The sequence below is a fragment of the Nelumbo nucifera genome, chromosome 1 (assembly GCF_055504915.1).
Source record: "Nelumbo nucifera cultivar China Antique chromosome 1, China Antique-T2T, whole genome shotgun sequence".
In the NCBI taxonomy this organism is placed as follows: Eukaryota; Viridiplantae; Streptophyta; class Magnoliopsida; order Proteales; family Nelumbonaceae; genus Nelumbo; species Nelumbo nucifera.
In genome coordinates, this window is record NC_142649.1 from 33,762,849 (window position 1) to 33,784,432 (window position 21,584).

General features: G+C 38.8%; 1 protein-coding gene across 3 annotated transcripts in view; it reads left to right on the forward strand.

Annotated features, from left to right (window-relative positions):
* The window catches only part of PUR7 (purin 7), a 40,870-nt gene extending 25,544 nt beyond the window's left edge, over positions 1-15,326 (forward strand). Inside the window, exons 7-13 of one of the 3 annotated variants that reach the window (XR_016081225.1) lie at positions 10,898-10,987; positions 11,095-11,184; positions 11,419-11,469; positions 11,572-11,618; positions 14,514-14,658; positions 14,775-14,832; positions 14,943-15,326. Coding sequence is in view for 2 of the 3 variants with exons in the window: in XM_010279349.3 (XP_010277651.3) it covers positions 10,898-10,987; positions 11,095-11,184; positions 11,419-11,469; positions 11,572-11,618; positions 14,775-14,832; positions 14,943-14,999 (393 nt within the window). In the remaining variant the exon portion in view is untranslated. Of the gene's footprint in view, positions 1-10,897; positions 10,988-11,094; positions 11,185-11,418; positions 11,470-11,571; positions 11,619-14,502; positions 14,659-14,774; positions 14,833-14,942 lie in introns of those variants that run through there. The other 2 variants (XM_010279349.3, XM_088896351.1) reach the window with 2 other exon arrangements.
* The last annotated feature ends 6,258 nt before the right edge of the window (positions 15,327-21,584 follow it).

Below are 21,584 nucleotides of genomic sequence, written 5' to 3' on the forward strand. Positions count from 1 at the left end.
TTTGTTGGCCAGTCGGAGGGAAGGGAAGTAAACAAGCTTTGCACATTCATTGGAGGATCCCACCTGCACCCAAACAAAGAAGCAAACCAGTCTCAAATATATTTTGCAAATTGATAGGAGATTAGTAAGTGAACACTAGACTCATCATCGGCTCTATAGAGAACACACCAGTGAGGAGACAAACATCTATTAGGCTTCTTTCTTTGAAGCAAATCACCTGTGTTTATTCTTTCCAGAAAGGCTTCCCAACAGAAACTCCCAACCTTTGGAGGAATAGGTTCACACCACACCTCTTTGACAGGGAAAGACAAACCAAAAGGAACAGTTGGTTGTGCTAGGGCTTTAAAAAAGGAAGAAATAGTAAAGGAACATATTTATAGAAAAGTTGGTCAGCTTATACTAAGTTACTAACTACTTATAGAAAAGCATCTACCCTTCATTTTAAAAGAAATTTCCTCTTGATATTTGTATCTTGTGGTATCTCTTCTGGAATATATTTTCTTTTTTATCTATCATCAAAAAAGGAAAAACACAGCAGCTCAATGAGATATTCGAATTTCCATTCATCTAAAAGCTTGGTGGTGGCTCTTCAAGGTCAGTTTGCAAAATAACATTCATGAGACGAACTCTAATACAAGAATACTTAGGATCCCAATTTCTGTTCAGAAAAGAAAACACTTTTTTAAATCCATTAGAAGATTATAGGAAAAGAAAGGGTTGTAGTGATGACCTTTTCTTCCTAACCATTCACTTGGTTTCATTGAGTTTGGTGTTTGGTTTTGCAGGGGAGTGGTATGACTTGAGAGTGGTGGTCAAAGGCTGCATACCGCTTTGATGGTTTGAGGAGGAGATAGTGGTTGTGCCGAATCACTGTCGGGACTATGTCCATCGTGAAGAGGAGAAGGGGGAACTGCAGATGCAGGTCTCCAGGAGTTAGGAGGAAGAAGGTTGGAGATGAAAAGTCGGGGAGTTGGAGAGCCATAGAGAGGAAAAAGAGAGATTTTAGAGAGGTGGGAGGGCAAAAAAGGAATTTTGGGGGGAGAAGAATAGACACTTGGTAGAAGGTCTTAATACAAAGACTGGTCCCGATAAGGCTATTTGCTCCTTTTCGAGTATGAATGTGGAGAAAAATGGATGTGGGGTCCACGTGGTTAGCAGGGATTTTCTATTGACTAAGAGCAATGTTAGAGCGACATCAAAGGGATATGAGTTTAAAGGTAAGGTTTTAGAAAAAAATCAAGATGGATTTGATTGGGTCCTTACCAATGTTTATGGACCAAGTTCTTATTAGAGAAAGGAATGTGACGTGGGAAGAATTAGCAGATATTAGAGGCTTATGGGGTGGCCCTTGGTGTTTAGGAGGTGACTTTAATGTGATCAGATTTGTAGGTGAATCAAGTGGGGGAAGACAGAGGGTCACTTCAAGTATGAGGAAATTTAACAATTTTATTGGGGCCTTTTGAGTTAAGAGATATCCCACTAGGGCAGTCTTGTTTTACTTGGTCCAATCTCCAGGTTAATCCTATTTGTTCTAGACTGTATAGATTTCTTTTGTCTCTTGACTGCAAAGAACATTGGGTTAGTCTCTATCCAGAATCACATCAGATCATTGGCCAATTTGTTTGTTTCAGAGGTCTAGTGAGGGGGGGGGGCATTCCTTTTAGGTTTGAGAACATGTGGCTCACCCACCCAGACTTTAAGAAAATGGTTAAGGAGTGGTGGGTTTCCCAATGTTCACAACCTATTTGGGAAGGACAAAAGTTTTTGAGGAAATTACAAAGGCTGAAAGGGGAGATTAAAGAGTGGAGTTTGGGAGATTGGAAGAAAAAAGGGTAGCTTGTTTGCTCAAATTGAGGTGTTTGATAGGAAAGAAGTGCAAGGTGTTTTAGAAGGGTATGAAAGAGAAAGAAGATGGTCTCTAAAGGAGTTAGAGGATCTTTTGTTGAGAGAGGAGATCGGTTGGATGCAAAAGTCAAGAAATGGATTAAGGAGGGCAATGACAACAGAAAGTTATTCCATGCTTTAGCAAATGGCAAGAAAAGGAAGAGCTATATTTCCTCTTTAATAGTGGAAGGGGCTGAGATCCCAAATCAAGAGGAAATAGTTGAAGCCTTTGCAGATCATTTTAGATCAATTTTTTTGTAGACCAATTTCTAAGAGGTGGAATTTGGATGGATTGGATTGTGAGTGTCTGGATGAGAATCAAGTACATTCATTGGAAAGGAACTTTGAGGAAGCTGAAGTTAAAGAAGCCATATTCTCTATGGAGAGACCTAAGGCTCTTGGGCCTAATGGTTTCACATTGACTTTCTATCAAGATTGTTGGGAGATAGTAAAATTTGATTTGATGAAAGTGTTCAGGGAGTTCCATAGGAGGGGAGTAATTAGCCCTGGGATGAATTCAGCCTTCTTATCTTTGATCCCAAAGAAACAAGCTACCACCCAACCAGGAGACTTTAGACCTATATACTTAGTGACTAGTATCTACAAGATAATTGTTAAGGTGCTATCTCTAAGGCTTAAAAAGGTTCTTTCTTCTATCATTTCCCTTTACCAAGGAGCCTTTGTCCAAGATAGATATATCATCGATCAAATTCTAGTTGCAAGTGAATGTGTAGATTTGGAGAAGGCCTATGATCTTGTTGACTGGGATTTCTTGATTGATATCATGAGAAGGTGTGGATTTGGGGATCTGTGGTGCAAGTGGATCAAAGGTTGTTTGTAAACAAGTCATTTTTCAATCTTAGTGAGTGGTATTGCAGTTGATTTCTTTAAAGGGATCAGAGGATTGAGATAAGGAGATCCACTCTCTCCTTTCCTCTTTATTTTGGTGGTTGAGGTTATAAGTAAGTTAATTTCTAGGGCTAATTCGATGCTTTTGATTAAAGGTTGGACAACAGGGAGAAACAATGTTTTGGTCTCACACTTGCAGTTTGCAAATGATATTTTGGTTTTTTGTGATGGAGAGAGCCGTGATGGTGTAGAAAATCTAAAGCTAGTTGTGAGCCTTTTTGAAAGGATTTCCAACTTGAAAATCAATTGGTTGAAGAGTCTAGTGACTAGTATCAATTTGGAAGAGGATGCTTTGAGAGTTTGGGCTGATATGTTGGGTTGTGAAACAAGGGAATGGCCTCTGTATTACTTGGGACTGCCCCTAGGTGGAAATCCTAGATTGATTAGCTTTTTGAATCCAATAGTGAAAAAGATCGATTAGCTTTTTCTGAAGAGGAGATCAAGATGGCAATCAGCAGCTTGGACAATGAGAAATCTCCTGGCCCGGATGGCTTCTCCATTTTATTTTATGTTAAGTGCTGGGTTTTTGTGAAGCAAGATATCTTAAATGCCTTCCAGTCATTCCATTCTAATGCATCCCTTCAAAAGAGCCTGAACAATGTCTTTATTACTCTCATTCCTAAGATTGAAGGGGCAGTTCATGTCAAAGATTTCGGACCAATTAGCCTTCTGAATAGCTTTTATAAGATTGTGGCTAAAGTCCTAGCTGAAAGGATGAAAGGAGTTTTGGAGAATGTGATCTCTAAAAATCAAAGTGCTTTTGTGCCGGGTAGGCAAATGATTGACTCAGTTCTTATTGCAAACAAGCTGTTGGATTCAAGGATGAGAGAGGGATGTCCAGGTTTGGTTTACAAACTAGATATTGAAAAAGCCTATCATCCCTATGACCATGTTAACTGGAACTGTTTAGACAAAGTCCTAGAAAAGATGAACTTTGGACAAAAGTGGAGGAATTGGATGAAAGTTTGTGTCTCTTCCCCTAGATTTTCTATTCTGATCAATGGTCAATCTGCAGGCTTTTTTGAGAGCTCTAGAGGGTTAAGGCAGGGAGGTCCCCTTTCTCCCCTTCTCTTTATTTGTATTGCAGAGATCCTTACTCTATTTAGTCAGAAGGCAGCAACTTCTGGTGTGTGGGAAGGGTTTGCAATTTCCCCAAGGGGTGAAAAAGTGAACATCCTTTAGTTCGTGGATGGCACCTTATGTTTTTTAGATGCTTCTCTTGATCAGTTGGATAATCTGCTTGGGATCCTCAGCTGGTTTGAAGTAGTCACAGGGCTGAAAGTCAACCTTAACAAAAGTCAAGTCATTCCAGTGGATGATGTCCCTAACCTTGAAGATTGTGCTACTGTTTTGGCTAGCCAGGTGGAACAGCTTCAGGTAAAGTATTTAGGCCTTCCGTTGGGAGCTAAAAACTCATCTGTCGCCATATGGGATCCAATTATTGAAAGATTGGAAAAGAAGTTGTCATCTTGGAAGGCTAAATACCTCTCTTTTAGTCGTAGAATGACCCTTCTTAAAATTACTCTCTCCAATCTCCCCACATATTTTCTGTCCCTTTTCCCTATCTCAAATAAAGTGGCTAGGAAAATTGAGACTCTCCAAAAAAAATTTTGTGGAGGGGTTGGGAGGAAGAAAGGAAGGTCCATCTTGTGAATTGGAACCAAATCTGTCTTCCTAAGGAGAATGGGGGTCTTGGTCTGAGAAGAATCAAGGTGACAAATTCAGCTCTGCTGTGTAAGTGGATTTGGAGATTTGCAACTGAGGGAAGTGCTTGGTGGAGGAATTTAATTGCATCTAAATTTGGGGTTGAGTGGGGTAACTGGAAAACTAAACCTCCCCCCCCCCCTAACTGGAGTTATTCTCTGTGGAAAAATATCATGAAAGTTGCTCCCCTGCTTGATGGGGGAATCAGATCATTGGTGTTGCAATCACTACTTGGCAGAAGAATTCCCTCTTATTTTCAAGTGTGCCTCCAACCAGGATGTCTCGGTTGCTGATTCTTACTCAGTTTTGGGTAATGAAGTGGTTTGGGCTCCTCAGTTCAGAAGAGGTCTTTTTGACTGGGAAATACAAGAAGCTTCAAATCTGTTGGAAACTCTACAGGCTCAAATCTTTGACCATAATCAAGATGACCAGTGGATTTGGAATTGGTCCAAGGACGGTATTTTTTCAGTCAAAACAATGGCTAATTGGCTTGGTAGCTGAGTGGCAGTGGAAGGTTTTCCTGAAAAACAGATTTGGAATCCTATCTGCCCTTCTAAAGTTAATTTTCTTATCTGGACTATGGCTTTGGACAAATGTCTGTCCCGCACCAATCTTGAAAGAAGAGGGCTGCAGATTCAGGATAAGTCTTGTGTCCTTTGTGATGACCATCTGGAAACTACAGACCATTTATGCATCCATTGCCTGTTTGCTGCTCAGGTGTGGCATCATTTATTGAAGACAGTGGGGATTTGTTGGGTCATGCCTAAATCAACTAAGGAGTTACTTTGCTGTTGGAAAATCAGCAATTTGAAGAAAAGAGGGAAAGTGGTATGGACCACTATTCCGGAAGCTGTGATTTGGGCCATTTGGTCTGAGAGAAACAATAGAATTTTTAATCAAAAGGTGAGAGGGGCAGAGGATATAGTTCAGCTGGCTGTTGGTAAACTGATTTCTTGGATATCAGTCATTCCTGAATTCTGAAACTCAAATGTAACTCATCTATTGAGAACTCAATCAATCTGGTGTCTGTAGTGGGAGTCTTTAAGACCTGCCTGTTTGTGGGCAGGTTCTGTTCTGTACTTTTTATGAGTTAATTTTAATAAATTTACCTTACCTTTCGAAAAAAAAAAGTGGAAAGGTTTGAAAATAGGTTGGCAAGTTGGAAAAGGAATTATATCTCCTTGGGAGGGAGAATAACATTGATAAAATCCACTTTGGCTAATCTTCTAGTCTATTACATTTTGGTCTTTAGGATGTTAGGAATTGTGATTAAAAGAATTGAGAAGATCATGAGGGATTTCTTGTGGGAGCCTGGAGAGGGGAAAAAAGATCATTTGGTTAGGTGGGAAAAGGTGAGACAGTTGAAAGAGGAAGGGGTTTTAGAAATAGGAAATGTGAAGATGAAAAATGCGTCTCTGTTAAGTAAATGGCTTTCGAGGTTCCCTAAAGAAAATGAGAAATTATGGACTAAAGTTATTTCAAGTATCCATGGGTCATTAAGCAATGGTTGGGATGTGGGCTGCTTGCATAGAGCTACTTTGACTGCTCATTGGAAGGGCATCCATGAAACACTTCCTTTGTTTCTACCCTACATCAAGTATGATTTGGTTTCAGGTCTGAAAATCAGATTTTGGGAGGACATTTGGATTGGGGATTCCCCCTTGTCTGAGGTGTTCCCTTCCCTTTGAGAGAATCTGAATTGTCTAGTGTCTCTGCTTTGGTTAATTTGCTGAACTCTATGGTCTTGGGGGACAGTGGTTCAAACTCTAGAGTTTGGGCACTCAATCAGTTAGGGTCTTTCTCTTGCAAATCCTTCTTTTAACTCTCTAGTTGCTTCTGATACCTCCCCTTCTTTCCCTATCAAGGAGATTTGGACTTGCCCCATCCCTCCTAAAGTCAATGCATTCTGTTGGGAAGTGTTCCATGGCTCCATTAATACCTGTTATCTGCTTCAGAGAAAAATACCAACTTGGTGCTTGTCCCCAAATTGGTGCTTCTTATGTAAGCTGCACGGTGAGATTGCCTTTCATCTTTTAATTTCCTGTCCTTTTGTTAACTTCATTTGGGAGTGGTTATCCTCTTTGTTTGGTTGCAGCTGGACTCCTACTAATCTGGAATCCTTCTTAAGCTCTCACTTATTCTGGTGTTCTAAAAGGAGACACATAATCATGGGTAGATACACTAGGGCAGCAATCGCTTGGACAATTTGGGAAGAAAGGAATATGAGGATATTTGATGACAAAGAGAGGAATAAAGAAACTGTGATTGAAGTGATAACTCTAAGGGTGGCGCATTGGGTGAAAACACTAAAATTGTTTGCTGATTTTAAGATAGAAGACTTTTTCAGATCATGGGGAACAATCGCAAACACTGCATCTAGAAAATCTATTGTAATTGAATCCTGGTTCCCTCCGCATGCTGGGTGGAAGAAACTAAATTTTGATGGCAGCTGTTTGGGAAATTCGGGGCCAGCGGGCATTGGTGGACAGATTAGGGATGTGAATGAAAATTTGGTTGCCATGTTTTTTTTATCAGCAACACAAAATTGATTCATTAGATTAAAAAAAAGAGGTACAACAAAGATTTGTGGGCACAAAAACAAAGTCCATCCAGAAACTATTCCCTATTTACAGAATTGCCCAGAACATAGTGTCTTTGAGTTCCTTGCTTTGCCAGACCATCAGGCAAACTGTTTGCAGACCTCTAATCCATCTTATTTGGATCATCATATCTTTAGAAATCTGCTTGAATCTCCTGAATTCATTCCTTAACTTCCATATGATTCCTTCCCCTTTTTTCAACCAGCCCACAACTACTTTTGAATCACCTTCAATAATCAGCTTAGTAATCCCCATTTCTTTAGCTTTCTCTACTCCATAGACTGCTGCCAATAATTTTGATCTCACCACATCTCCATTCTGAATAGGACTTGAGTACAAAGCTAGAATGTTTTCATTTTCTTCCCTAATTACCCCACCAATACCCAATGGTCCAGGATTGCCCATACAACTACCATCAAAATTTAATTTCTTCCACCCAACACATGGAGGAGACTAGGCTTCATGAACAATCTGTCTTCTAGACGAAGAACCTGTAATTATTCCCCACGATCTGCAGAAATCTTCAACCTTAAAGTCAGCAAAGAGCTTTAAAGTGCTCACCCAATGCGCTACTCTGAGAGTAATCACCTCAACCACAGCTTCTTTACTTCTTTCCTTGTCTTCGAAGATTCTTAGATTCCTTTCCTCCCAAATTGTCCAGACCACTGCTGCTCTAGTGCATCTCCACATAATTCTGCCTCTTCTTTTAGGGCAACTGAAAAGGTGAGAGCTAAAAACAATCTGTCTTCTAGACGAAGAACCTGTAATTATTCCCCACGATCTGCAGAAATCTTCAACCTTAAAGTCAGCAAAGAGCTTTAAAGTGCTCACCCAATGCGCTACTCTGAGAGTAATCACCTCAACCACAGCTTCTTTACTTCTTTCCTTGTCTTCGAAGATTCTTAGATTCCTTTCCTCCCAAATTGTCCAGACCACTGCTGCTCTAGTGCATCTCCACATAATTCTGCCTCTTCTTTTAGGGCAACTGAAAAGGTGAGAGCTAAAAACACCTTCCAAACAATCAGGGGAAGCCAACTGCATCCAAAAAGAGATGAAAACCACTCCCAAATAAAAGTAGCAAAAGGACAGGAGATCAAAAGATGAAAGGCTCATCATTCAAACCAGACTAGAACACCACTCTCTCTTGTTCTTTCTTCTTCTCTTTTGTCTTCCCAAAAACCCTATCACGACCTAGGCTTTCAAGAACTGATTTAGATCAGTTTTCTTCTTTGTTTTTGCAAGAAAAACTCTGAAGAAAATCAGGTTCACTTACCTCATTTGATTCAAGCAAGTTGGATCACAGTTTTGCTGAAAACAGTGTGGCTGAACCAGCTTCACCTACACACTGCGCCATTTTCAGTGAAGGATGGTTTTAGGACTGATTTGGGCGTGAACTTTCACCTTGGGATCTGCATATGTGGAATCCATATCAGGTATACATCTCCCTTTTTGTTTGGTTTCAAATCTGGTCCGGTTCAGTGTAAGATCGATTCTGAAAATTTAGTTTTCAAATTCACTGGGAAATCGATTCCCATAAGGGTTAGAAATTTTTTTGAAATTTCACCCAGCCATCTGGCATGGTTTGGCCATCTATATGATGGATTCTAAACCCTTTCAACAGATGGACCTCCAACATGTGAGTTTGAATGTGTGAAGAATGAAAGGAGAGATTTGAAAGGTAAGTGAAGCGATAATGTGTCTCTCCTTCCACCTTTAATATGATAACTCATCTATACTAGTGGATTAATAAACAAGTAAAATGTTCTTTAAGCATCTAACCTATTTGATTCCTATAAATCTTCAGTCTCGTTGTCTGACAACCTCCATGAGTGGTGACACTCATGCTGCTAGGACAACAAAAAGATCCATTAATAGCTTGATGCTTCTAAAGAAATAGAATTAGGAAAATGGAAGTGCTGAAATGGTAAAAAGAGCAGATAAAGAAAGGCGAGCATCTAGTCCCTGGACATAATATTCTACTTGTCTATATTCTTCACTTAGAGTACTAGCTACATCTTATCCCCTTCTTGTTTTAGTCCTTTGAGATCCATGTCTTGAAGCTAAACTAAAATTAGGGCCTGTTCGTTTCCTCTTAACTCTTATCTCTTAAGAGGAATCTTTTAACTTTAAGAGAAAAATGGTTGTTCGTTTCCTCTTATCTCTTATTTCTTAAAGTGTAATCATACAAATTTTTGGTTTCCAATGATACCCTCAAAAAGACAAACAAAAGCACTCATATATGGGGTCAAAATAGATATTTGATAATTTTCATAATTCAGAATTCAGAACAACATTCTCTGCATTCAGAGTTCTGAGGAAAGAAAAGTTCACCAGTACCAATATATCTCTTAATGTAATCATTGCACTTTCACATGTCAGACTTCAGAGCAAATGAACATGCCCTTAGTTATGCATAATTTCATTCATTACAAGTTATTATTGTAAATTGATAATGTTTTGTTGTTTACTGTGGATTTGATCTGCCAAAGACCAAGATGATTAAAGCAGTGTTTGATGTGTCTTTCGGTCTGCAGAAAGCTCAAAAACCTAAAAAATGTTCCTTTTCCATTTGGTATCGTGTAGACTGAAAGACTTGAAGACGAGTGCACAGAAAGACCAAAAAATCCGAAATTGGGAAGCTTCAAATGATGTTTCTGGTCTTTCCACGCTGAAAATAGCCTTCCCAGTTGTTTTTAACAGCCCAGTAGACCATGACATGGACCAAACAGTCTTGGTCTTTAAAGACAAGGCCCCAAAAGCTCAGTGCGCCTTTTTGTCTATTGGGCTGTTGAAAGATCTACCTAGAAAGACTTGTCAAACAGCCCCTAAATGTTGCTTTCTTCGTCTTCTTTTTGACTGGCTAATCACAATATGTCAGAACACCAATTTGCATGATTACTGCTTGAAAAATAGATTTTAGCTTATTGTCTGCCATAGTCCTACATCTTTTAAGGGAAATTTAGATACATTAGAGTTTAAAAGGTAGAAGCATGTGGAAGAAAGGGAAGGACATTCATGTTTGTAGAAGCAAGAAGTGGGTGATTTTTCAGAGGAATATAGCATTTTATGCATACAAATTCAAAATTAGAGAAATACAGATGTATCAGAAAGAAAGGAATAGTAGATCATGTACAAAGATATTTAACGCGCATTCCCTTCTCTTTCAGCATATGAACTTCCATTATACATACAAATACGTGAAACATTAATGTCCAATATGCAACCAGGACTTTTCCAAGGCATTTAATGGTTGTTAGAAACCTATTATGCTGGTTGATCCACTATAAATTCTTTTGGGGTGTGTGTGTGTTCCAAGGAAGGTCACATAGGGATTTAAGATCTACTCCCTTCTCTTTTAGTACATCAGCTTTTCATTCTTCGCAATGAATATGCCAACAATATTTAACATGTGACCGCAAACTCACAAAGGCACTTAATGGTTATAAAAGTTGTGATTCCATTGACCTATTTTCTTGAATGCTGTGGTGGGTACAAACATTTCTTTTTTCTTTCAGCACATCAACTTTTCATTCTTCACAATGGATATGTCAAAACAATATTTAACATGTGACAACAAATTCATAAAAGCATTTCATGGTTATAGAAACTTATGATTCTATGGACCTATTCACTATGAATGCTGTGGTGGTACAAGCATTTCTTTTTCTTTTTTCTTTTATTTACTGAACAGTTTTTTTCCTTGTTTAAGTATGGATATATTAATTTGTGTTTTATATCAAAGGACTTCTATAGATTGTTGACCAATTCCTTTTATATGTCATCTTCTTTGCTAATTGCAGCGTGTAGCTCTGGAACATGGGCTGATATTAGTGGACACAAAGTATGAATTTGGGAAGGGATCTGATGGGACAATTCTTTTGATTGATGAGGTTGGTCTTCATTTTGCCAAGAGCAGAAAAATAGTTTACTTCATAACTAAGGTTAAAAAATAGCCCACTTATTTCTAAACTCTCATATCCATAATGTTAAAATCTAGGTCCATACTCCTGATTCCAGCAGATACTGGATTTCACATTCTTACGAGGAGCGGTTTCAAAATGGTCTTGAACCTGAAAATGTTGATAAGGTACATTCCTTGTTTCAGTGCTTTTCTTGCTTCTTGCTTGTTAAGCATTTTCTGGATTTGTGAATGTATTTCATTGGTGATTGCATTGCTACACCAATATTTTGTTTCTGATTGCATAAAATAGTCTTATGCCTTGTATTCCCTGCTGCATTTTTCTTATCTCTTAGTATAAGGAAGACATCAATTGGGAAAGCTATATTCTGCTAACAATCATGATGAATTATCTGTTTTTAGGAGTTTTTGAGGTTGTGGTTCAAGGATCATTGCAATCCATATGAAGATGAGGTAACCGACACCAAATCAGCAATGGTTCAAATTATGTTTTCCTTCATTGTTTACGCATGTATATATATGCAAAATCTCACTTGATGAGCCAAAAATCTGTAGGTCCTTCCTGATGCTCCTGAAGATCTTGTTTGTGAGCTTGCTTGGCGGTATGTGCTATCAGTTGTTTATGCCTTTCAAATTAGATTGTGCTTCTATAACAAATCATCATGGTCAAATTAGATTGACCATTTGATAGAGAAGTTCTACTTTATATTTATATATTTAAGAGTGGGGAAAGGAGCCAAGTCATGTGTCATGCTTGACTCATTTTTTACCACAACATTGTGCTAACTTTTGTCCCTAGCAATGATGTTGTATGTTGGGATTCGATTGCATCTAGTGGTGATCATGGGCCAGGCCAGGCTGGGCTTAACACCTATGGTAATGGGCATAGCTCAGGTCTATAACCTTAATATATTCTATACTATATGTAATATTTATCACATATATGATATTGATAGGTAGCTGTGAAAAAAATTTTATTGATAGTCAGAAAATAATATACAAGATTAAGATTACAAGCGAGTCCTTGGGTAAGTAGCTAGTGCTACCTCCCCCAAGTAGCTAGTGCTACCTCTCCCAAGTAAGCAGTTTGGGAATCCCTATTAAGATTACAAGATTATAGTTGAGCTCAATACAAAGAATCCCTATTAACCCTCTATTTGGCTAAAGAATCAGCCAGCCCATTTGCCAACCACTGTACCCATTGAACTCTTATCTCCAGTTTCTAGTCAACCTTTTGATCCTGTTTAACTCATTCCTGTATGCCCAAATTGCTTTCTCATTGTCCAACAGCCATTCAATCACAACCATGGAGTCACCTTCCATGATTAACTTGTCCAAATTCATATCTCTAGCCCATTGGATTCCTTGGATAGCAGCAAGGATCTCAGCCCTTGTAGAGTCTCCAAAAACCGATTAGACTTGAAAATAAAGCTACAATATGACCAATTATGTTTCTAGAAGCTCCAACCACTCCTAAAGGACGTGGGTTTCCAAGGATTCTACCACAAAAGTTTAATTTGATGAAGTCTCCTTTAGGTGGAATCCATTGTTTTAGGACTCTTTGTTTTCCTTGAATAAGATGCAGCCACTTCCCTTCACTTCCTCCTCACATTCTCAAAGGAAACAGGTGCAAATAAGTCAAGAGTCTTAACCTGATATAACACCCTGGCCATAATGCATTCAATAACTGCTTCATTAGTCCTTTCCTCATCTTTAAAGATTCGTGCATTTCTTTCTTCCCATACTGTCAACATAATTGTAGCCCTTGTGCTCCTCCACATAATCCTTTCTCTATTCCTTGGTCAAACAAAAGTTTTGGCATTGAAAATTCCACCCTTGTGCTCCACATAATCCTTTCTCTATTCCTTGGTCAAACAAAACTTTTGGCATTGAAAATTCCAGCCACACCTAAAAAGAGGGAAAACCAATCTTAAATGCTAGAGATAAATAGACAGGAGATAAGTAAATAATAGCAAGCCTCACCATTGCCTTGCAAAAAATGCACCAATTTGGGGATATTCACCAATTCAATCTTTTCCTTTGTAAGGTGTCCATGGTACACCTCCCAACAAAAAGCTCCAATTTTGGGGGGAATAAGTTAGAACCAGACTTCTTTTGTGGGGAAGGTCAAAGAGTATGGAGAGGAAGGGGCAAGGGTTTGGAAAAAGGAAGCACAAGAAAAGGTGCCCAAAGGTTGAGGAATCCAAATATGCATAACTAAGAAAGGGCCAAACGAACCCCTTTTATGACTTGCAGAAGATTGACTATTTGATTAGACTTACAATCCCTGAGCCCTCTTCTCAGTCCTAGATCCGAATCAAGCCACCAGATGAAAGAGAGATTGATAGGAATTTCAAAATTGGTTCCCTGTTATAATTGGAAATAAAATACATAGATGGAAAAAAGGTCTTTCAGAGTTGAACTACCCACTCAAAGGTCTTTACAAAACAAAACCTTATCCCTAGAGCATCATACCTGATATGACTTGGAAATTTTTGTAGGATAACATGGATAGTCTTCTAGGGGGAAGCATCCCAGCTGTTCATCATCCTGTGAATGCTTACTACTTATGCCATAGCTTCTCATGATCAAGGGGTAGCCTCCACAGCCACTTAGCAGTGCGCATTCTTTGCTCCCATGTGTCCAATTCCCAGACCACAACATGGAATTGGAAATTCTGTTTTGTATTCATTTGCTGCATCATGTCACCTTTTTTAAATATGCAATTTAGTAATTTAGTTATTTGATCCACATGAACACTTGGTGGAGGTTTTGAGTTGTGAGGAAGAATTGATTTAATTTTTTTATTTGGTGAGAGGTGTTGGGCTTGCTTCTGGTGTATGATGACTATGGTCTATGCAAGCCTTGGGAATGTGTTTGCCAGATGGTATTGGGTGGTTCAGTTTGGCTGAGTTTGGAAGGAGTACAAATGCAAATACGTAGAGTCAAAACCTTATATTTTGTATTATTTTGTATGTATTTACGCTGTACATATTTGCATTTGTACTGCTTCCAAACTGAGCCTTTTGGGCTGTGTTAGATGCTTATTGTGTATTACTTTAGTAGTTGCGAGCATTCTCATTTATCTTACAAAAAAATATCTTATATATTTTTTTCTTGGGTGCACAATGTATTATTATTTTTATCTTAAAGTTTTTTAAAAGAACAATATTGTCAGACTTGGACCTGACTGAAAGTTGAAGCAATATCTGGTGAGCTTTCTGGGTCTTGGTTTATTTGACAGTTCTTATGGGCTGAACGATTTAACTGGTAAAACCATGACCAAGTGAGCTTTCTGGTTTTCAGTCTGGTCCAAATCTGACAACGTTAAAGAAAATTCACAATACATGATCAATTTACATGTCCCTTCATCTGATATCATATCAGAGTAGGTGTTTTTTTCTTCCTTTTAGTATCAACAAAACTGTCAATAAAAAGTCAATAGAACCCTTTGATAGCCATTGCTGGTAATAATTCAATTAACAGTACATGATCAGGGTTCACAAGTTTGGACAGTGGGATACAAGTGTGCTACCATTTGGGATGACGAGGACAAACCTTTTTCCTGACCTTAAGTAAAAGAGTGCATCCTTGGCTTTAAACTGGGCTGCATGCAAGGAGGCGCCATCGATGCAAGCTGGGGTGCTATGCTGGATTTTTAATTTAATGATTCTTTAATGACTCTTCCTTTAAAGTATATTATGTTTAGTATGTAGTTTTGTGTTTCCATATCTTAGGCATTTGATTGTTTATGGCAGATATATTTTCCTGTATGAGACAATTACAGCATCAAAATTTGAGATGCCAGGAACAAAGGTAATAAAAGTGCTGAGCTTAATTCTTTTTTTTTTCTGGTAGTGCTGAGCATAATTAGTACTCGTTGCGATGTGATTGCTTATATTGGACTTTTTGTGCTTTTTCTGCAGGAGCTAATACATGACCGAATATCAAGGAATGTATCGAAGGCACTGGCATCCCTATAACGACTTGGTACATTACAGATGGAAAACTATGAGTGCTGTCCAGAAGGATACTGGAAGCTAATACATGCTTATTTACAAACAATGTATCGAAGGCACTTCAATGACCATCCTTAATTATGGACAACTCTCTCCCCCCACCCTTTTCACTGGAAACGGTTAGGATTAGTTTGGAAGGAGTACAATAGTGCAAATACATACAAAATACAAGGTTTTGCACTCTACATTGTATTTGTGCTCCGCCTTGAGAACAATCCGGTACCAGAAGAACGAACATATATTGTAATTTTACATGAAAATTATTTATTTTGATTTCTGTTATGAACCCAAGTAAGCTATTCTGAGAAGGTGACCAAAATCATTCTTTTTTTTTTTTTTTCATTTTTTTGGGTGGGTAGGGGGTGTAATCTTCTAATGTCTCAGGGACAGAGACACCTGACCAGAGTCTGAAATTGACGATCTTGATAAATATGACCTTTTCAATTTGTATTTTGTAATTTTGTATAGACAAGTCAGCAGTCAGCGCTGGAGGGGAATTAAGCATAGATTATTTATTTTTTGATGGATAGAAGCAAAATTTTTTAGCTGGTTATGTTCTATACTCATTAACACTAGTAGACATGTTAATACCTAAATTTGACGAAAGTTCACTTTGTGAGCTTCCACTGTGGTAGCTATTATATGTAAGTCCCTCATTGAAAGACTGCTAAAGGCTGTAAACATTAGACATGGTGGAAACATCATAAAATCTGCAATATTCGATCATATTTTATAATATGGTAAGAAGCACAAATTCATCCTTTTAGATTGTTATTTTGTTACAAATGTTAATACAAGACAAGGAACAAAGGTTAATATATGTAGAGAAACAATATAGTAGTTATTTCTTTATTTTATCAGTTTGGGCCTTGTCATGGGCTTGTTAGTTGGGCCTACATTAGTTATTGTTATATTCTATTAAGCAGAGTCTTGGTCAATAGGGATATAATGGTCTTTGTAAGTTAATTTATGATAGAAATCTATAAATACAAAATCTGGGCAGCAGAAAAGATATTACTGCTCCTTTTCATTCTTCTTCTCTCTTCTTTTCTTCTCTTTCTATCTTCTCTCTTCTGTTTTTCTCTTTCTGTGTTTTCTTGTTGAAATTTTAACTTGAGTATAGGTTGAAGGTGATTAACATCAGCCTTCTTGGTATCAGAACAAGGTGTAAGGCCTACTAGGGTTCTCATGTGTTCTTGCTCCAGTCGACTTTATGAAGATAAACTAGGGCTAGATTTTTCTGTCAGACTTACCTGGTTCTTGGAGGTTTGTTAGATGAGTTTATGTTGCTAAAATGATGCAACAACATACAGGAAACTTGTTGAAACAAATAGTGTTTGAATTCCTTGCTGGACTGAATTCATAATTGAAGGGATGAGAGATCTATCATATGGATGGCCGAACCTTGTAGGAAGGTTGGGCAAAATTTCAAAAATTTCTCTCCCATGTGGGAATTGCATTTCCTATTTTAGAAAACTGCATTTTCAATGATCAATCTTGAAACCAAACCGGACCAGATCTGAAACCAAAAGGGAGTAGAGGGATATACCTGATACGGAGTAATAGTAAACCCCCAATGAAGGTGTTCATGCCCAAGGAGAAGACCAAAGATTGCTTCCACCGAAGACACGGTGTGAGGTGAAGCAGAATCAGTAGGATGGTTCTTCAGCAAGAACTGAATTCTTCAACAAGAATATGATGAAGGGCTGGTGAGTACGACTTCATTATGCCTCTTCTAGCAAAAGGAAATATCAATAACCGTTCTTGATCACTCCCACTGGTGGAGATCGAACTGGGTAGGGCGGTAAGAGCAAAAAAGAACAAGAGAAAAAGACAAGTGCAGGCAAACTGTGTTGTCTCTCTCTTAATTCAGCTGACTATGAGATGCCTTTTGAGGTTCGCCCTGCTTTCCTATTTATAGCCTTAAAGAGAGGTTCTCCTAATCTCATTAGGAATTTCCTAATCCAAATCTTATATTTGGATCTAGACTCTTTTTAAGAGATAAAGATAATCCCTTATCTTATCTACAGATGAAGATCAACCTTCCTAATCTAATTAGGAGTTTCCTTATCCAAATCTTTATTTAGATCTTGACTCTTTGAGTGGATAGGGATAAATCCTTATCCTATCAGTTGATCCAAATCCCAGAACCGCCCCTTAATTAATTAATCTTATTAAGCCAGTTTGAATGGGCTTTAGGCCCATTAAGTTTATGTGCTCACTTAGCCTCTTAACCTGTTGCCCAGTTGGCTATTCTTGTATGGCGTGGGACCCAAACATTAATCTACGCATCAGCCACATGGGTTCAACCCAGCATTTGTTACAAGGCCTAGCCGAATTCACTGTAGGAGACAGTTAACCCATGAGTCCATCACCATGGGCTCTTAACGGGCCCAACATTTACACTAAATGGTCATTGGGTTCAGCCACCTTATGAAAATCTAAGGACTGTGGGCAGATGCAAGATTAGCCCATCAGGTATTACCCTCAATGGTCTTACACTCAACTTCTCAGCCCATAATGATCAAACACTGCCCAACAAAAGAGGACCTCTCCCTCGGCTGCAAGGTACAGTGCTGCACTCTCTACTCATAAGGATCCCGGGAATTAAAAACTTTTGCAAACATTTTGAAACCATAATATATATATATATATATATATGTATATCTTTATATAAATATATTTTGTAAAAACAAATTTCAATGGTTGAAATCAACTGCCAGTAGTTTAGGTTTTCATCAGAGAGAGTGCATCCCCGATTACACTTTGTCCGACAAAGGGGCTAATCCTGTCACTATGATCACCCATTCAGATGAATTCTCGGACTGTCCCAACATACACAGATTTTGACCCCCTCTAAGAATCTCACTGATTGGCATATCAAAGACAGCCCAATCCGGCACCTAGTGCAGTATCATAATCGAGTCTAGGGGTCAGGTGTAACGTTCCAGTTTTTCCCATCTATCTCCAAGGTCCAAGGCAATACTAGAATTTTGATCCGGTTCAGGGTTTCAAGAAAACCCACACTGCATGTACCTCAGGTCTCACCCTGGCAGTTGAGACAAGCCACCTCAACCAACTTGGCGGCACATCAGTGTCAGCCTTGACAAGATAAATCTCTCCAGATCTATCCAACGACTGTGAAGATTCTAAACTAACACGAGTCTCATTAAATGTCCAGTTTAAGGGTATTACACAGAAACACACCACAATGACATGAATCAATTATGTACTTTTATTCATTTACAATAAATGTAAAAAATGTACATCAATCTGATTGAAGCTAAATGGCATAACTGTCTAACAATAATGACATTGTGAGGTTGCAATTACTTACTAGGGATAGTGTCTCTTTGTTCCAAGCCTATTTACTAGTACATAATGAAGAGAGTAAAAGGAAGATTATGTTATAGTCTTACAAATCCCACCCATGGAATCAACCTTGGTTGTAGTGAGACCTAAGCCTATTGGTAATAAAGAGAAAGAAATAAGGAGGGAAGACAAAAGGGAGATGGTTTGTGATTATGGTAAGAAGCCAAAGCACACTAAGGACTCCTGTTGGAAGCTGTATCCCCATCTTATCCAAGCAAAACTTAGAAATAAGAAGGGTGGTGCCAATGCAGCTATTACTTCTGATGGTGCGTCTTCCTCTACTACAAAATCTACATCCCTAGATGCCTTAGCTATAGTAAAAGTTGCTTGTACTCAATTAGAGTGTGAAGTTGGAGCCTCAGGATTAGCCCAGTCATCTAGATAAGTTACTACCACTACTCCCAGCTCAACTTTTGCTCACTCAGGTAATAAGAACTACTACCTATCATGCTTCAGCCCCAAGTAACTCTAGCCCCCTATGGATTATTGATTTAGGAGCTTCTGATCACATGACTAGTTTATCTTATGTATTTACTTCCTACTCATTATCTTTGGACAGAGACAAGGTTTCTATTGCTAATGGCTCCCTTGTACCTATTTCTAGAAAGGGAGATATCAGAGTGTCTGATTCCATCTCCTTGTCTTCTGTCCTTCATGTCCCCAAACTCAGCACTAACTTGATTTTAGTGAGTAGCATTACTAAAGCTAGAATTGCTCAATAACCTTCTTCCTTGATCATTTTATCTTTCAAGATCTGGCAACAAGGAAGGTGATTGGAACTTGCCATGAGGCGAATGGAATCTACTTGCTTGAGCATCCACCTGGGAAGAGGAAAGAGGTTGGTAAGTCTTTTGTGTCTCAGTCTGAGTCAGATTATGTTCTGACATAATTGGTTGGGTCATTTGTCTTTTGAGTCTTTGAAGAGTCTTTTTCCTACTTTGTTTGTGTCAGCCCAATTGTCTAGTTTGAGGTGTGAGTTGTGAATTTTCAAAGCATTGCAAATCAACTTATTCCTTGAGTAATAAAAGAAGCATTGCTTTTGAATTTGTGCATATCGATGTTTGCAATGGGTGGATACATATATTTCCTTCTATTTGTGGATGATTACTCCCAGTTTTCTTGGATTTATCTTATCTGTTCTTGATATGATGTACCCACTTTGACCCATGTATTCCACTAGATGGTTTTGACCCAATTTGGAATCAGAATAAAAAAAAATCTTAGATTTGATAATGCCAAAGAGTATTTTGCAAAGCCCTTGGCCTCACATCTTCTGGAGTATGGGGTTATTCATCAGAGTACACCCTAGTAGAATGGAATAGTTGAGAGAAAGAATAGACACATTCTGGAAGTTGCTAGGAGTATCATGCTGAATTCTAATATTCCCATTCATTTTTTTTTTGGGGGGGGGGTTGCCATCCACACAACTATTTATCTTATTAACAGAGTTCCTTCACAGGTTTAGGACATGAAAGCTCCTTTTAACCTATTGTACCCCGATAAGGTCCAATTCACCATTCCCTTTAAGACTTTTGGATGCACTTGCTTGTTCAAATCCTTGAACCTCACCATTCCAAATTTGATCCTAAGACAACCAAGTGTATTTTTCTTAGGTATGCATAAAATCAAAAGGGGTATTGCTGTTGTGATCTTGTCACTAAGACTCATTTTGTGTCTATGGATGTTATTTTCTTTGAACATATTCCTTATTATTCTAGGATTTCTTCTCAGGGGAGAGTGGTGAGCAGGGTGTTTTTGCTCAAGAAGTCCCTTTGCCTTTTCTTGTCACTGAGGGGGAGAGAAGTGAGGGAGGCTATTAGAAGTGCAAGGAGTTGAGGGTATTTCATAGACGATGGTGGAAGCAAGTTGGTTCCAATGATGAGTAGTCCAACCACTTCCAGTCACTTCTGAGGCTCTAGATTCAGGCATTACACCCTCTGTACCCACAATTTCTACAAAAGATATGCCTACCACCACCATTGAACCTAAACCACCGACAAATGATCTTGACCTTCCTATTGCAATATGCAAAGGGAAACACCGTTGCACCTAGGGTGGATTCGAGATGAGTCGAGCCGAATACTTGGCTATTTGAGCTTGACTCACAGGAATAGTATTGGGCTCAAGCTCGAGCTCCTTGGTTCATAGCTCACAAGTTCAAGCTCGACTCAGATCAAGTTTAACTATAAGCCAAGTTTTTTTTTTAAAAGTAAAAATTATATGTATAAAATTATTATTTTTATTTTTAAAACAAAAAGTTAAGAATTATAAAAATTATTTACTATTATACATAAAAAATAAAAATATTATTATATATATAACAAAATTATTTATTATATTTATATATATGTATGTATGTTTGTATGTATGTATGCATGTATTGATGAGGCCAAAAATGGTCCCACCAATAGATGAGGCACAAAATCTGTTCACTCCCTTAGATTTGATGAGGTAGCTCGGATCGAGTTCAGCCTGTGGTGTGAGTCGAGCTATAATGCCGATCTATGAGGCCGAGCTGAGAGATGAAAAGGAAGAGAGGTTAGAGTGCCTAGGTATATTTTTACCTAAGGGGACACTCCGATGCTTAAGTTAGTGAATGATCCTTTGTGAGGGAGAATATGAGAGAGTGAGAGTTTATGTGCGCATACCTTTTGGAATGGTCCTGAGGTCTTTTTATATCTTCTTGAGGTTCAGATATTTACTAGATCCATGCAGCGGTTACAGGTTGCTCGCCGGTCTGGGGGCGGTCAACTCGGTGGATCGTTCTTCTGTGTTGCGGTTATAGCACTTGCATGGGCATTGTTTGCGGGGCTATTTCGGGCGAGCTGGTGACTAACGGAGGGTCAAGCTCGCCCTAGCTCGGCCGCGTATCCGATGCTGAGTTCCACTTGTTACTCTAGGGAGCTGTTCTGTTGTGGGCCGAACTCGCTTTAGCTCAGCTTTGTACTTGATATTGACTGCTGCATGTCGAGCCGACGAGCTGTCTTGCTGAGTGGGACGTTGTGTCACTATCAGTGTCCACGTGTCCATCATCAAGTGGGTTGACCAAAATGCCCCTCATCAATAGCCCCCTACTCTCGCGTTGGCTATTTAGCAGAGGAAGAGAGTAGGGGTTTGTTTTTTTTTTTGGGCGGTTTGGGTTTACCTCTTTTCTGTCTACAGGTTCAGCCGGTCCGG